Source organism: Mustela nigripes, chromosome 6 (genome assembly GCF_022355385.1).
Source record: "Mustela nigripes isolate SB6536 chromosome 6, MUSNIG.SB6536, whole genome shotgun sequence".
In the NCBI taxonomy this organism is placed as follows: Eukaryota; Metazoa; Chordata; class Mammalia; order Carnivora; family Mustelidae; genus Mustela; species Mustela nigripes.
Window position 1 is genome coordinate 50,184,684 of NC_081562.1, and position 17,306 is coordinate 50,201,989.

A 17,306-nucleotide genomic window follows, 5' to 3' on the forward strand; every position below is an offset into this window, starting at 1 on the left:
GAATTAGAGTCAAGAGGAATTTATGAGGATGAGGGAGAAGATGGAATTGAGATGACTCCTCAGTTTCTGGTTTGTGTGAATTAGAGTCAAGAGGAATTTATGAGGATGAGGGAGAAGATGGAATTGAGATGACTCCTCAGTTTCTGGTTTGTGTGAAGGTGTATAATGGGAGTCAGTTGCTGGAAGAAGGAAACATGAAGAAGAACCATGAAATGTGGTGGGCTCACTATCAGTTTTGTACCTATTATGTTTGTTGTGCTCATGAAACATCCAAGAATTGTTCAAGGTGGTGGTAGTAGCAGTGGGAGCATAGAAGGATATATGCTGGACACATAAATTTAAGGGTGATTGTGATTAAGTGAAACTGGACTACTAAGGAGAGACAATGGAAGGCTGAGCTCATATTTAGTAAACTGTTGTCAACAATCCCTGATCATCCTTGTGGGTGTGTGTGTGTGTGTATACAGATACGAATATAATGGAATATTACTCTGCCATTAAAAAGAATGAAATCTTGCCATTTGCAACAACATGGATGGAGCTAGAGAGTAGTATGCTCAGCGAAATAAGTCAGGGAAAGACAAATACAATATGCTTTCACTCATATGTGGAATTTAGGAAACAAAACAGATGGGCATAGGGGAAGGGAAGAAAAAATAAAATAAGATAAAAACAGAGAGGGGGGCAAACCATAAGAGACTCTTAACTCTAGGAAACAAACTCAGGGTTGCTGGAGGGCAGTTGGGTGGGTGGATGGGGTAACTCGGTGACAGGCATTAAGGAGGGCACTTGATGTAATGAGCACTGGGTGTTATAAGCAACGAATGAATCACTAAATTCTACCCCTGAGATTAATAATACAGTATATGTTAGCTAAACTGAATTTAAATTAAGGTTTTTTTTTTTTTAATCCCTCATCATCCTTCCCTGAGATAAGCACCTACCTTTCCTTTCCACATCTTTATTTTTTCCTGCAGAAATTAGGACCTCATTATGACAGTCTTGTTAGAAAGTTAAAGTTGTGCCCTGGAAATGTCTTAATGTGAAATCTTAATATTACATAATGAGTGTATAAAGATGGGAGACCATCCCTCAACCTCAATCTTTAAAGGATGTTACTGTTGTTCTCAAAATACTTAAAAGTGTGAGGTTTCACGACCCATCTTGGTAAGCATGGGTTTTCTAGAAGAGTTCACCTCTTCTACTCATTAGCAGGATACTGGGATTTAAATTTAGCTACTGCATATTTTTATAAAATTTATTAACCTTCTGTAAGTTACTGATTCCCTAGGCTTTTCCTTACCTGACGTTGCTATTTCTTTGTAGAGTCATAGATTATTAAGGCTAGAGAGCTTTTATTCAAGTCCCCTTATTTTACTAATGAAGAAAATGAGGCTTATAGGAAATGATGGCTTGGGCTTCATGGTGAGTTGGTGGCATAACTAGGCATCACCTTCCCAGCTTCCAGCTCTGAGCCCAGCTTCCCTTAACCAGGACTTTAAATTTCTCTTCTCAGAACTCTGAAGCTTTCTACTTTAAAATGTAAAAGAAACTCATTCATGGCACATTTGGCTCTCCTAAATGGAAATATTGCACTTGTTCCTTTGAAGCCTTATTGGGGAAAGTACTATGTAAAGAGATACTTACTCAAGAGGTGCACCAGAGAAACTGTGGGTATGATCTCTCTTCTCTTCTAAATTAATGGCAGCAGAAGATCTGGTGCACTTTCTCTATGCTTCTTTTTTCCCCCCATAAACCGCTTTAAATGTATGTACATCATCTACCTCAAGAGAACCTGACACTTGTTCTAGACCCACCCCATTCTCCTCAGTCTGACCCCAAGACCCCCTCCACATGGGAGGAGCCATAATTCAGTGATAGCAGAGCACTAATAGCCAAGTGCAAAGCTAAAGGGATGATGGGAGCAAAGGTCTCCTATGACCTCCTTAAACCTATTTTGTCAGCTACTCCATGGATTTAATGTGTAGTTCTTCCCTTTTGACTTTCTGTCCGCCCCTTTCCTACCAATGATTTCTCCTAATTGTTCTGTTCTTCTAGAACACTATAGCCTGATATAGGACCTTTGCATGCATCTTAAAAGTTTTCTTAAGCACTAATTATGTCCTTAAAGAACAGAAAGTAAAACGCTTCTCATGGGTAATCAGTTCCTTTCAAGTCTGCCAGTATTTTTCTGTGTTTCTTGATACCCCTGTTCCTCTCATTTCTTTCTAAAGGAAAAGTTTAACATTCATTCTTCACTATAACTGGAACATTAGAACCATACAAGAATATAATTTTTAGGACCTTGACAAATATAGGCCAGGGAAAAAAGAATAACAATATAAGAGTTTACATTTAAACAATTTCCACATACACTGATAATCTCTTTAAAAAAAACTCTGACCTTTAATCATGATGTAATGCTTTTAAGAAAAATGAATACATCATGTGTACTGGGTAATGGTTGATTGTGGTTTTATAAAAAATTTACATCTGCCTAGTTATAAATAGCTGCCTCTTAGAATAGCAATTCAAGAAGGATACTTTGGAGGGCCAGACGCAAGTGAAAAGGCTTATCAGGATATAGATTTAGCTTTTAACAAAGACTCAAACCTAATACCTTAGCTTAAATATGATAGAAGTTTATTTAATGGGAGAGCTCCAAACTCTGGAGATAGGGTTTCAGAAGCCTAAGCTTGTTCTACCTGGCTCCCTGCTCTTGTCTACATGGCCGAAGATGGGTCACCAGTCCTGGATCCATATTGCAACAGCAACAAATGGCTCACTTCTCACTTCTACTCACTCCCCATTGGCTGGAACTTGGTCACATGGATGCACCTCCCTGCAAAGGAGGCTGGGAAATGTCCTTAGCTGAGCAGCTTGTTACTGAAGAAAGAAGGAAAGATGGAATAACAAGGAACAACCACCAGTCTCTGTCATTTGTAAGAGGTTAAGTTATAAGGACCAGAGAAACTTTTATCACTTTTATCCGTTAAGCCAAAGAAATTGATCTTTCGACATGAGAAAACCAAGTGGAAGAATATATGTGATTATCACCTCACAAAGCTATCTATTAAAATCCAACCAATCTGTAAGAAGTGGTTTTGGAAATTTGTCCTTCTAAAGTTATTCCTTCTATTTTTGTGGTGACCATTTCACAGCATATATGAATGAATATCAGATCATCACATTGTATACCTAAAACTAATGTAATCCGTCAATTATTCTTTGATTAATTAATTAAGTCTTTCCAAAGTTCTCTAAAGATAGTGTGAGGAAAGGTCCTGCTGGGCCAGAGCTGACATGAGGGTCAACCTAAGCAAGAAGGGAGCTTGCTGGGGAGCCTGCTCAAGGAAGGGGAGAACAGCGGACTTCAGGGGGTGAAGCTCGAGGCACCAGATTTTGTGTACTTAATCACAGAACTTGGAGTGTGAGAGTTGAGAGGTGGGCAGAATCCACTACCCTAGTGAGGTAAGGACCACCAAAACAGAGATTATGAGGACTGAGCAGAATTCTTTATCGGGGGTCCCCGTTGAGGCAAATCAGGTGCAAACCACTGTTGCACATAGCCAAGGGGACCGCTCACTGTAAACCGCAAGGTGAGAGTAGAGCAGGACCCTGGGCAGCACCGTGACCAAGTGAGTGAGGCACTGGAGAGAAACAAGGCAGCTGTGAGGGAGAAGGAGGAGAAGCCAGACATTATTGATGGCCCTAGACCCAGGGTGCTGACACAGCAAGGTGAGCAAGACGAGAGAGAGTCACAGCCACAAGTTAGGTTCATGAGAAAATTATAGTCATAACACCCCAGAGTCATAAAGTCCTGCTAGCAGACTAAGAGCTTTGAGTCCTCCCTGCTATTATTAATGAGATTCTGCACCGGAATTGACAGGAAGAGAACTGACAGGCCCTAATGGTCACTTAGCCTTTTTTAGGACTGAATTATTGCAATATCACCAACCATTTAAGAAGCAAGTATAAGGCGCCTGGATGGCTCAATGGGTTAAGCATCTGCCTTTGGGCTCAGGTCATGATCCTGGAGTCCCAGGATCAAGCCCCACATCAGGCTCCTTGCTCAGCAGGGAGTCTGCTTTTCCCTCTTCCTCTGCCCTTCCCCACTCTACCTACCGCACCCCCGCATTTGTGTTGTCTCAGTCGCTTAAATAAAATCTAAAAAAAAAAAAAAAGAAAGAAAGAAAAAAGAAGGAAACATAGTATATACAAGAATCCTTAGCACTGGAATATGGATGTTGCTGGCATGAATGTTCTCATCTTTACCTTTTTCAAGAAATGCCTTGTGGGGTGCCTGGGTGGCTGAGTGGGTTAAGCCTCTGCCTTCGGCTCAGGTCCTGATCTCAGGGTCCTGGGATTGAGCCCTGCATTGGGCTCTCTGCTCAGCAGGGAGCCTGCTTCCCCCTCTCACTCTGCCTTCCTCTCTGCCTACTTGTGATCTCTCTCTCTCTCTCTGTCAAATAAATAATAAAGTCTTAAAAAAAAGAAAGAAAGAAAGAAAGAAAGAAAGAAAAGAAATACCTTGTTTCACAGCAAACTGAAAATAGGTCTCTCCAGTGGAACTTTCAGCTTCATGAACCAGTCCATACTGCCTGAGCTTCAACAACAGGAAGACAGATTTCCTAGCTCGCCCTATCCGAGCGTCACCTCTGTGATAAAGATGTACTTGCAGAAAAGACAGAGTTTGCTTTAATGAAAGCAGTAGAAAATCGGAGAAATATTAGAGTCTTCTAATGTAGTCTTATAAAACGGTTGGGGTCGCAATATAGCAATAATCAATGTATAGCACTTTGTAAATTACAAAACGCTTTAACAAGACGTTGATGTCATTGAAATAAACACTCTGGGAAGGATACCGTTTTGTAAGCGAGCAAGCTGACTTGGAAAGTTTTCGTAACTCATCTGAGGTGCTGTGATGAAAATAGTGTGACAAAAAGGGTTAAACACAGGTGTTTTATTTCCATGTCCAAGGCTCTCACCCATAGGACCCCTGCCTCTTCTGAACTTTAAGGGACTGTATGAGCTTTCTCATGTACTCGTGCATTCATTCAACAACTGTTTGTCGCTCACCTCCTCTGGGCCGATCATTATGCCAGGCACTGAGGATGTTGTGACCGACAAGACGTCCTCTCTGCCTTCACAGCCAGCTTGCGGTCTGGCGAAGGACAGAAGCATGTAATCCACCCTGACCGCTGCGAAACACTGGGGTGTGTGCAGCAACAGAAGGAGTGTAGCAGGCTGTAGGAGCACGTGAGAAAGGGATCTCCCCAAATCCTGAGTCAGGAGAGGCTTCTCAGAGGAGCTGATATTTACACTGAGTCCCCAGGGTGAGTAGGAGTTGAAGGAAGAAAGAGTGTTCCAAGCCAAAAATAAAATCTGTGTGGTGTGAAGTCACTGCAGAGGGTGAGGTGACCTCAGATCAGGTCCAGAATAGGGAAAGATGCAAAGGATTTACAAGTTCAGCTTAGTGTGTGCATTCCTAGTACTTGGTTACTGAGAGATTTCATCTGTTCATCCATCTCTTCCATCCAACCAACCAACCAACCATCCATCCATCCATCCATCCACAGTAGGTGCTATTTGAAAACCTTTTATTGAGAAACCTAGTACTTTCAGGTAGTGCCGAGTGATAAAGAGGGCATAAGGACACACAAGACATTACCCCAACTAATGTGAAGCTTGAACTTTAATTGAAGAGGTAAACCTGTGTACGTATTACTGGATATGCAAGCTGGGCAGAACAGGTGTCCTAAAAGGTGCTCTAAGGAGTTACCACTGGCCAGGAGGATGGTACCGGAGGAAAATGTAAGTTTCAGCGATAACGTTAACAGACCAACATCAGACTAAACATTGTCCGCATTTTTTATGTGTCTGTTTGCTTACTGGTTTTGTTTTGTTTTGTTTTCTGATATTTGTTCTTCCATAGATACTGTGGCAACGGCATCCGGGCCACTGCTAGTCGAAGTTGCCAAAACTCCTGGTGCCAGCCTTGGGGTTGCCCTCACTACCTCGATGTGCTGTAACAAACAGGTCATTGTCATAGACAAAATCAAATCTGCAAGTATTGCAGACAGGTGGGTGTTGTACAAAGTGCCTACTTTTCAAAACTGCGTGTGCTAAAATATAAATATATATATGTTTTTCTATGTGTATATACACACATGTAATACTTATACATGTACACATGCATCTCACACATACATATATGATTAAAGAAAACAATTCACCTGCCCGTTTATATGAGTTTCATCGAGAAAGCAAGTTATGGTTCTAAGGGCTTAAAAATTCACCTACCTTATAGCCACCCCACCATGTACTGTTGTCTCATCTGATGTTTGGTGTGGCTGTTAGAGATAGAAAAAAAAAAAGAAAGTCAAGCAACTGAACTAGTTTTCCTACTGTTCTAGGGCGATAGATTGCTTTTGGTGTAGGGTCTTCAGTATGCTCCCTTTAGAGAAGTCATACGTTTTCCTGAACTGTTAACAAATAAATCTTGCCAAAATCTGATAAAAATCTCATTCCTTTTTTCATAAATGAGTAAAACAGTATTTTTGAAACAATGCAGTCTTTAAAGAGAGCTCTCACGCTGTCACAGAATGTTCATCTTAAGGTTTCACAGTTTTCAAGGGCCCCTGTAACAGCACTCGTTCCTATGACACCATGAAAACAAAAGCCCTTCTTCCTGAGTTTTTCTTCCTAATTACTGTTTTAGACTTATAAGATAAGAAGGGTTGGAGGCAAAAAGACTACCTGCCCACCTAATAAATTATTTCCCAGCTCCCGGTAAGAAAACCCCCACTTCCATCGCTGAAGCTCTCCAAGGGCATCAGCACGGAATTTGATTTTTAGATGAAAGGGATGACTTGAAATGCCTTTTTTTTTTTTTTTGTCTTGAGAAGGAGACTGTTCTCACTGTGGAAATTGCTCAATACACTCCGAGAGGCCCCACCTCCCCTGCATGTTTCCAGCCTCTTTTCCATATGCCCTCACCCTCCCTAGGAAGCCTCGCACTCCGATACAGTAACCTGCAGCAAACCCTGTAGTGATCGGTCTGCAGCTGCACTGTGGTCAGTCTTCAGCTCCTGCAGTGATCAGTCTACAGCTCCACTGTGGTCTTACCCTACATTTGGTCCTTTACCAGTGACGGCCATTGATCCAGGGGTGTTCTCCAGTTCAATGGTGCAGGATGCTTTAATTTTCTCCCTGTTTTTTTCCCATTCCGCAGGGGGTAACCAGTTTAAGGAGCTGTCCACTTGACTGGTACGTCGGGATGCTGACTGCTGTGTTTGCTTTTCTCAACTCATCCAGGAGCCAGTCTCTTGGAGTTCAGCAAGATGTAGCAGCTAGCCCCTCCCTCACCCCCCCAGCTTTCCCCTTCACTCACCATGCAGGCCTCCTTTTTGACTCTCCTGACTCCTGCATAATTTCCATCACCATCGAGAGCTTTTGTACTAATCATTGTTTAACTCCAGAATAACAAAATAAAGTAGAATAATTAAAGCAGTGGTGATTTGGCAGCTCCTGTGAGAGGTTCTGAGAAAGCATTAGCTGACACTCTCCCCACCCCCCAGTTATTCCCATTCACACATAAAATAGTTGTAAATGATCCCCTTCCATTTATGAGTCACATCCTGACATTCTGAGTATTTACCAGCTCGTATTTACAGATATAAAAACTAACAAAGGGAAAAAAAAAATCACAGGAAAGAAAAAAATAAAGCCAAGGGGGAAAATTGTCCTGTTCTTCTCTTCCCTCCCACTCACTTCCCTTCAACTTTGGGCACCGCCACCCCGAAATAATCTCTTCTTTTTTAAGAAGCACGAGAGAAAAACGTTTCCTTGAGTTTTTCTGTTATTTTCTACATTCCTATTCACACGCGAGGTACTTAACATTTGACAGATGGTGTTTCCTATAACACTCAAACTTTTCCTTTCTTAAGTCAATTGAAACTGTGTGAAACGTTAACTGTGAAGGACGGGAAAGTCATATTCCAAAGCGGAAGGCGCTTCCACTGAGTACGTGCCCTTTCCCTTTCCGTAGATGCGGTGCCCTGCACGTGGGAGACCACATCCTGTCTATCGACGGGACGAGCATGGAGTACTGTACATTAGCGGAAGCCACTCAGTTCCTGGCAAACACCACGGACCAGGTCAAGCTTGAGATTCTTCCCCATCATCAGACCCGCCTGGCCCTGAAGGGACCCGATCACGGTGAGAGGACCCGTCTAGATAATTCTCTTTATCTTCCCCTTATAGTTATTGCCTCTCCAGCAGAGTTCGAGCCGAGAGACAGGGAGTCTACTCCTGGCTTTATTTCTTTCAAAGCTGCAGATTATCTTTGTTGGCTTTTCTTCATCTTGCAGATCCTCCCCCCCCCCCCCCCGCCCCCCGCATCCCAATCCCTGAGCCAAACGTAATTTATTTGAAACCTCAGAACTGAGGAAAGAAACAGGGTTTGAAACAGAATTTTCAGGCTTGTACTTTTTTTTTTTTTTTTTAAGCCTTTGTTGTGAATGTGGAGAGAAAGGAAATAATTGGACTTCCTGTTAGGCATATTGAATTTCCATTCTACTTGAAGGACAACAAAGGCAAATTGTAAAACTCTCACTTTCTTGTTTTTTAATTTTTTATTTTTTATAAACATATATTTTTATCCCCAGGGATACAGGTCTGTGAATCACCAGGTTTACACACTTCACAGCACTCACCAAAGCACATACCCTCCCCAATGTCCATAATCCCCACCCCCTTCTCCCAAACCCCCTCCCCCCAGCAACCCTCAGTTTGTTTTGTGAGATTAAGAGTCACTTATGGTTTGTCTCCCTCCCAATCCCATCTTGTTTCATTTATTCTTCTCCTACCCACTTAAGCCCCCATGTTGCATCACCACTTCCTCATATCAGGCGAGGATACGGAGAAAGGGGAACCCTCCTACACTGTTGGTGGGAATGCAAGCTGGTGCAGCCACTCTGGAAAACAGCATGGAGGTTCCTCAAAATGTTGAAAATAGAACTGCCCTATGACCCAGCAATTGCACTATTGGGTATTTACCCTAAAGATAAAACTCTCACTTTTTAAAAAATAATTAGGAAGTGGGTATTAATGGCACACCCTTCAAATATTTGGAGAGGAAAAGAAACAAAAAAACAGTCATGAGAAAAATTTCTCTATATATTGTCTCTTTGCCAGAGTAGCTTTTTGGGATGGAGAACTACCTCTGTGACCAAGGACCATTCCTGGGAGTATCAGAATATTTGACTCCATTTATCCAGTAACAGCTGCCAGCTGAGGGGATCCACATCTGTACTGTACAGACACTCACAGAAATGTGTGCTCAGTGTTTATATACCCACCCCTTAGGCATCTTTAAATAAAACCGGGCACAAGGTAAAGGACTTAGAACGCCAAATCACATGAAGAAAGTCTCTCTAGTGGAGTCCTTGTTCCAACTCCTTCTCCTTTTGCTTACACCAAGCGGCCTCCTTTTTTATTCCTTGAAATCGATTCCTTGAAGCTTCAGGAGTGCTGTCAGGGGGCCCGACTGGAGAAGAGCTTTCTTTTCTTTTTTTCTTTTTCTTTTTCTTTTTTTTTTTTTTTTTGTTTTTTTAAAGAAAGAGAAGAACTTTCCCTGGAACTGAAATTTTGCTTGTGAGGATATCGTTTGTATCATGTGTCTCCCACCTTCTGAAACCCACTGCACTTTGGGGGAGGAAAAAAAAAAAAAGACAGACCAGATCATTTTCATAGTGAATGAGTCAGCTGGATGCAACCTTTTTTAATTAAATGGAGCTTAGACAGCCCTGGAGCTAATGAAAATCTCTAGAAAAGCATTACCTTTATCAGCTTTTAATTTGACACAATGGAGCAGAGAAGTGATGTGGTAGAGGCAGGTTAGGGAAGGAATCTCTGCCTCCTTTGACTAGAAATGGTAAGGGGTTCATGGGATTGTGCCCCCTTTCCGCTCAGGAGACCCCACAGGGCACACTGGCAGAGGGAAGAGATTTCTAAAACTAAGTTTCTTCTAAATTAGCCCAAAGTCGTCACCGGATCTGGACCGCGGAGGGTCCATGAACACACACAGTGTCATGCTTTCTCTGCGTGAGATTCATTTTGGTAAATTCCACTGTCAAGAGAATCAGACTAGGGAACAGACCCTTGCAAAATGTCATTATCTTTAGCAGCCCCGTTTCCCCCTTTTTATTGGCCCTGTGTAGAAATCCTAAGTAGTCCAACTAGTTTCCAACGCATGAAATATTAAAAATTTTTACCTGTCAAGACAGTTTGAGAGGGTGCGTTCATATACTAAGAGACATGGAGACCAAGAACAAAAAAAAAATTTTTTCCCCTGTGGAAAACCTGATGTCATTGTGATTTTTTTGGAGGGGTGGAGGATGGGGGCTGGGAGTTGAAGTAATTCTAGCTTCCACTTCCGACCTTATCATCTACTTTGGCTGACAGTACCATCTTTCTTATCTAGCCTACAGGCATCTCCCTGCATTTTACATTAAAATCAGACTTGCATTTCCAAGAGGACAAAAGTATTGGCTTTAAAACACAATTTAATCACAGTTAAGAAGGGGGGGAAATACCTAAAGAATTTTATGTATTTTTATATATTCTCAAACTTCTGAGGGTCTTTAATGTGGGAGAGTAGTTTTATATAGTTTTACCCTTTGTCCACAAGAAAGTTCAGCTTGTTTTTTTCAGGAATTCTGATGCCTGAACAGCATGTCTCCCATCCCAAAGTGGATGAAGGTACAGTTCCCAAATTTTGCTTCCCAACAAAGCATTCACTGCCACAGTTTTTTCAGAGAAATAAAGAAATGGGCCCATCAGCTAAGAATGAGAGTAACTGTGCCTTTTGCTGATAAATAGCACTAAAAATGCCAAGATGGAGTTATTGTTGAGTTTCTAGTAAGGTTAGAAATTGGTCCCACTGAGGGTCTTTGGGAGACATAATCGTGATTGAGGTTCGCAAGACTTTGGAAGAGAACATGGGAGCAGAGTGACACGGTTCAGTACATTCAGTGAGAACCTTCCATCTGTGAGCTCCAGCAGCAACCACGAAAGCCGCTGTTGCCTGTTAGATATTCTGGACAGGGCAGGAGGGTACAGCAAGAGAGGGGAGCAGAAAAAAGTCCCCTCCATGTCAGATACCTCGTAAAACTCCACGAATGATGCCATCATGGGAGATGTAAAGAGCATTTTATTTTTAACTTGCTACATATGTGTCTATATCAAATCCAAGAACACCCACGGGAAGAGGCCGTGTGTGGTGGTTCCAGGCAGGGCCTCTTGAATCAGACTTGCAGACTTTATTCTGCCTCCACCCCTTGGGACCGTAAGCAAGCTCTCCCTCTCTTCTATTCCTCAGTTTCTTTATCTGTAAGATGGGCGTAATAATAACAGCAGTGCCTGCCTCCTAAGTGTATTGTGAGAATTATCTGAGACAATCCATGAAAAAGTATTTAGCACAATGCCTGGTATTTAGCAAGTGCTCAGTGAGAGTTGGCTGTTATTATGGGGACCATTAAATGGGAGAAGGTAAAGAAATGGTTTTTGCAAAATGTAACATATTATCTTGAAATTCCTGAAATGGTTGCCCCACAAGCAAGTGAGCATCAAGTCCACCTCCATAAAACAGAACAGATTTGGAGTGTATGTTCAAAAGAGGCAATAGCTGGTCTCCCTAACCCACATTTTTGTTGAACACCTTTTGGATTCATTATGCATGGCATACAATCTCATGATTTCTCTGACATCATTTTTGCCCCTTAATATTTCATATATGTGAAGCTATAGTCATCAGGAAAAGCTCAAAGTCAAGATACAGGTTACTAACCTACACTTAATCTGTTTGTAACAATTGGCACAGGGCTGGGCACCTGTAGTGGTCAATAATATCTTTCTTACGGATTTGTTAATTGGGTACTACAGTCACAAAAAAATGCCCAGTGATTTTCAAAGTCCTCCTTAAAGAACTGGATCAGAAAGTGAGTATAGGATTCTAAAGCCCATTCTCTATGCTCTGCCTTCATTTGAAACACAGACAGTCCTGGGTAAGAAGTTCATTAGAGTGGCTGTTGCTGTGGATTAGCCAGACACAGCCATGATTGCATCTTTCTAAGAGATCTTCTTGCACTCTCCAAAATAGAATGAGGATGGGCAAAGAGAATCCATTATGAACTTCCCCTGCCACACTCTTTATCACAAGGAAAATGCTGCTGCACTGTGGACGGATACACTCTGGCTCCTTCTTACTCACTTACGCATTCATTCATTCATCCGTCATTATGGACCAGGCAGTGTTCTAGCTGCTACGTCTAGTGAGCCAGACAAGCCAAGTAAATTCTCATGGAATTTTAGTATAGAGACACAAACATTTAAAATATGTTAAATAAATAAAGCCATTTCAGGCTGCGATAAGTTCTGTGAAGACTAGAGAGTAGTAATGGGACAGCGTGGGGTAGGGCAGCGAGGTAGCCCCTTAGTGGAGACCTGCTTGATAAGAGGGAGCCAACTCTGCGGGCAACTGGGAGAAGAAAGAAGAGCACAGGCAAATGCCCTGTGGCAGGAAGAACCCTGGCTTGTTCTAAGAATAGCTGTAAGACCAACACAGTGGGGAGAGTGATAGGGAGAAAGCTGGAGAGAGATAAGTATGGGTCACATTCAATTCTCCTTGTAATTATAACCCTCTGAAGCAGCTTAAATGGGAGGGACTTGTTTAAAAGATTACCCTGTCTTGGGGCGCCTGGGTGGCTCAGTTGGTTAAGCGACTGCCTTCGGCTCAGGTCATGATCCTGGAGTCCTGGGATCGAGTCCCACATCAGGCTCCCAGCTCTATGGGGAGTCTGCCTCTCCCTCTGTCCTCCCCTCTCATGCTCTCTCACTGTGTTTCTGTCTCAAATAAATAAAATTAAAAAAAAAAAAAAAAAGATTACCCTGTCTTACAGATACTGGGAGAGACATATGTAGTAGATACATCGGGGAACCAAGTCTGCCAGTGTTGCAAGGGTCAGGGAGATAATGGCTTGAAGCTAGGATATGGACAGGGAGCTGGAACCCAAACTAGAAACAGGAGTGGAACAGAAGGAAAGGGCCAAGGGACACAGAGCTATAAAATTACAGTGCCTGTGCAAGTGCTCTGCAGATTCCTGAGATAGTCTCTAAACCTGAGTGTCCAGTGAGTGAAATTTGTTAAGTGAGAGATAACATCTTTTTCCTTTAAGAGAGACTTCATGTCTAGCCAAGTGGATGGCAAAGAGGCAGACTCAGGCTATGTAGCAAGAGCTCATTTGTTTTCCTTGTGTGTGCCAGCACCTTGCGAAGCACTATGTGCATAACTACCGCAATTGTCCTGCAGGGGAGATGCCTTCTCAATCTCCCCTTGACACGTGAGGAAACTGAGGCTTAGGGAGACTGAGTAACGGGCCAGGGTCCTATAGAAAGGCTGGGCTGCAGCCAGGACTGAAAGCCGGGTGGGTTGCCGCCCGAGGTGCCCTTCCCCGCTGGTGCTTTGGTTCCATGAGCAGTCTCTTCCAGAAAGGCTTTCAGGTGGCCAGTGGTGCTGATTATCACAGGTGGCACAACTTCAGCCATTATCAGAATGAGCCATGTTCAAATACTTGTATTTGACCCTCTACATGAATAAATGTTGTTAAATAATTCACACGTTAGGCATCTTTTACTTTACTTTAGAATCAGGACACTGAAAGGAGTTACGAGTTCATATGTTATTTTTAACTCTTTAAGATTGTTCAATGAAAAAAAATCTCATACCAGACCTAGTAACAAACATAACCTTGACCCTCCTTCAGAATGCTGGGTAGAAAATAAAATCTAAATAATGTCAAAATTAGAATAGAAACACAAATACATTTTCTTTTTCAATGAAGGAGACAGGAAAGTTTTGAAATAAGCTTTATTAAAACATTATGGCATCGATCACAGACCCATACCCCTGAAACAAATGATACATTATATGTTAATTTTTAAAAAGTTATGGCATCTTAAAATAGAAGAACATGTGAGCTCTTTTGAGAATTATTTCTTTCAAATGTAAACAAATTTTTTCAAAAATACAAAAAAGTTTAAAGTATATTGAGACTTATTTTCTCTGTATGAGGATACAAATAAGATTCTGATATTGATGATTGAGAATGGGTTTTGGAGGGGTTGTTCGTTGTTGTTGTTGTTGTTTTAAGAAAAATCAAGTCCAAGTGATGGATTGGAGTGTAATTACAATGTTGGAATAGGAAATTGTGATGTGTGGCTGGTAAACCACTCAAATCAGGAGCCAATGTGATTTATTGTTCCTTCTTTTCTTTTTGTCAAAACAAGCGCTACTAACTGTCCAAGATGTGCAAATCTTTAATTACTAGTCATGTGCCATAGATCTTTATGGGGTTGACTTTTAAGTGTTAAAAAAAATGTTTTTAATCTCTGCTGCAAAGCATAGGGGGAGATTAGAAATTGATTCAATAGTCATTTTAAAGGGAGAAAAAAATGGGCTGGGGAAAGACATGCATTATTCTTGGGAAGATGAAAGGCTTCCATCCCTGATGTTAATCATCTGTTTTGCTGACCACTGAGAAAGGGCAAAGGCAGTACATTTTTTTTCTTTTTTTGTAAGTAGCTTTCATTTTTTTGGTTACACTTTTTATTTGTACAATTCAGTTACTTTTTCTTTCTTTCTTTCTTTTTTTTTTTTTTTTTGGTTCTTTGTTTGTTTTTCTTATTTCTCATCATCACTTCATGTGGGCAGTGAAAATTCAGAGGAGCGACAGGCAACTTGCGTGGGATTCCTGGGCCGGCAACCACTGCAGCCTTCACACCTACCATCACCCTCATACGACCCACCCTGACCATTGCAGAGTGCCAGCCCTGACGGGCCCAAAAGCGCCTCCTTCCAACAGCCCTCGTAATGTTCCAGACTTTCTCCTCCTGCTTTTATTGAAATGATATTCTTCCTCTTTCCTCTTCTTCATCTAATTCATACCATATCTGGCTTCATGAGTGTTATGTGCTTTTTTTTTTTTTTTTTTGTAGTAGCAAGTTTTTGTAGTAGCTTTTTTTTTTTTGTAAGGACTTAACCATTTCTGACATCTGAGTCTTTTTTTTTTTTTTTCCTTCAGAAAGCATTTGTCATTAGGGAAGGATGTCACTGTTCAGAAGGCTTTAATAGGTGGTCAGGAGATAACAGTTCCAAAGATTATGGAGACTACAATGTTCCCAGGGTTTTCTTGTGTGTTTGGCACCACTTGGGAAATTCATGTCAGAAAGTATCTATGAAAATGAGACGATGTACCTGATACATGGAGTTGTCATTTATGGGGAATCTTGTTTTAATGCTTATTTGTGTGTGTCTAAAGCAGCGTTGATAGAGCGTCTCTGTGTTTCATTGTGCTCCCGAGGGTCGTGGCACTCCATCAAGTGGTTGTAGGCTCTGGGAACTCGGAGAGTCCGAAGGGCTGTCTCCCTGCCCTCCAAGACCTGCTCTCTGTCTGGTTGGGGTCCTTCCTGTGCATCCTCTGTCTTTGTGGATCGTTGCTGGTTGGCAAGGGTAGCAGGCTCCCAACCCCCTGCGAACGCTCTGTGCCAAGTGTCTACTCTCTTACAGCAGCTTTGGTGTCGTCCTTCTCTCCTACCTCCATGAGTGCATACAGCCTGAGTTCCCTGAACATGGGGACTTTACCTCGAAGCCTCTACTCTACTAGCCCTCGTGGAACCATGATGAGGAGGAGACTGAAAAAGAAAGACTTCAAAAGCTCACGTAAGTGAAATGGTAACCGTTGTCTCTGGCCTGGAGAAAGCGTGTGGGCGGCTTGGTGTCAGTGGCCAGCGTGGTTTACAGTGCCTAAATGATCACGTGGTTGCTAAGGAGCTCACAGCTCTCTGCCAGAGATCGGGGAAATGATATCTATTATCTCTATGATAAGCAACTGCGTGGAATACAATTTCAGACTGAATTAGTTCATATTGCCTCCGCCTACAACTTCATCTCTTCAATTTTTTTTTTTTTCTTCCTCTTTTGAATTGAGAAGATAACCAAAGAGGTGATTTTTTTTTCCCTTGGATACTCCTTCCATTTTGGGTAGCTTTGGACATGAAACATTTGTTCTTAATTTCTTATTCATGCTAAAGCAATTTTTTGAAAACTATGTCCCCCTTCTGATAAATAGAAGAATCCCGTGCATTTGTTTAATAAGATTATAAATTTACTCAGTTATCTTTCCAGCCAGATCTAATCATAGTCCAGAGAGGTGTGAGTGTCTCTTGTCCTATCTGTCCCCTTTGGGGGCTGCAATTATGATTCCTATAGAAAAGCTCCAAGACAATGGGCTCTCTCCCTGTGCTTACCATAGAAATAATATAAGGAACACCCTTACATTACCTAAATAGAATGAAACCCAGGTACTTCAAGGCTGGAAGTGAAGAGAGAATGTTCTTATGAGAAGGGATGTCTGGACCTATTGTTTTCCAGAGATTCATCTTCACAAGTAGACCCACCAGGCCACCATCAGTGCGGGAGGCCAGCCATCACCCACACTAGGAAACCATCTCTTCCTGCTGTAGGAAGCTGACAGTTTCCTTACAAAGAAAACCATTGCAAAAGATAGGGTCACCTCTGTGGTATATTCGTGATTTGGACTTGCATATCCCTTCAAGAATAAGGGGCTTTGTCACCTTTAGTATAGGTACATGACAGTAAGTTTGAAATTGGGAAACTAGAAGGAAGATTGAGTTTGGTTAAAATGAGAATAAACAGCTTCTAGAGTCTCATATGTTTCTTAGCTGAAACCAAAGTAAACTATTCCCTCTTGGAAGAAACTAGTTGAGGGCAGTAGAATGAACTGGTGATGAGGACAGAGGCCCGTGTTCTTCTCCCGGCATCATTCCTGTAGGACCTTCAGCAAGTCACCTGAACTCCCTATGCCTTGGCTTCCGGAGCTATGAACTGTGGAGTAATTGTAGTGCTTACTTCATTGGGTAATTGTGAAGATTATATGAGAGACTCTCATATAATCTTCACTATATATATATATAGTCCCCCACCAAAAGGGACATATGGGACAAGAAATACACTCTAGGCTATGATGTGAATATATATATATATATATATATATATATATATATGTAATATATGATTGAATATATATTATTCATATCATAATAAAATTATATGCTAAATTATATGGTAACTATATATACATATATGGATATACATATTATACACATGTGTATTATATATATAATTTTCACAATTATCCAATGAAATAAGTACTATAATTACAGAT

The 17,306-nt window shown here is 41.6% G+C and overlaps 1 protein-coding gene across 5 annotated transcripts in view; it reads left to right on the forward strand.

Annotated features, from left to right (window-relative positions):
- The window catches only part of GRIP1 (glutamate receptor interacting protein 1), a 672,623-nt gene that overhangs the window by 569,449 nt on the left and 85,868 nt on the right, over positions 1-17,306 (forward strand). For 3 of the 5 annotated variants that reach the window (XM_059402524.1, XM_059402527.1, XM_059402528.1), the window contains 3 exons: positions 5,936-6,083; positions 8,051-8,220; positions 15,629-15,781. In XM_059402524.1, coding sequence (XP_059258507.1) covers positions 5,936-6,083; positions 8,051-8,220; positions 15,629-15,781 — 471 coding nt within the window. Of the gene's footprint in view, positions 1-5,935; positions 6,084-8,050; positions 8,221-14,773; positions 14,930-15,628; positions 15,782-17,306 lie in introns of all 5 variants that reach the window. The other 2 variants (XM_059402529.1, XM_059402526.1) reach the window with 2 other exon arrangements.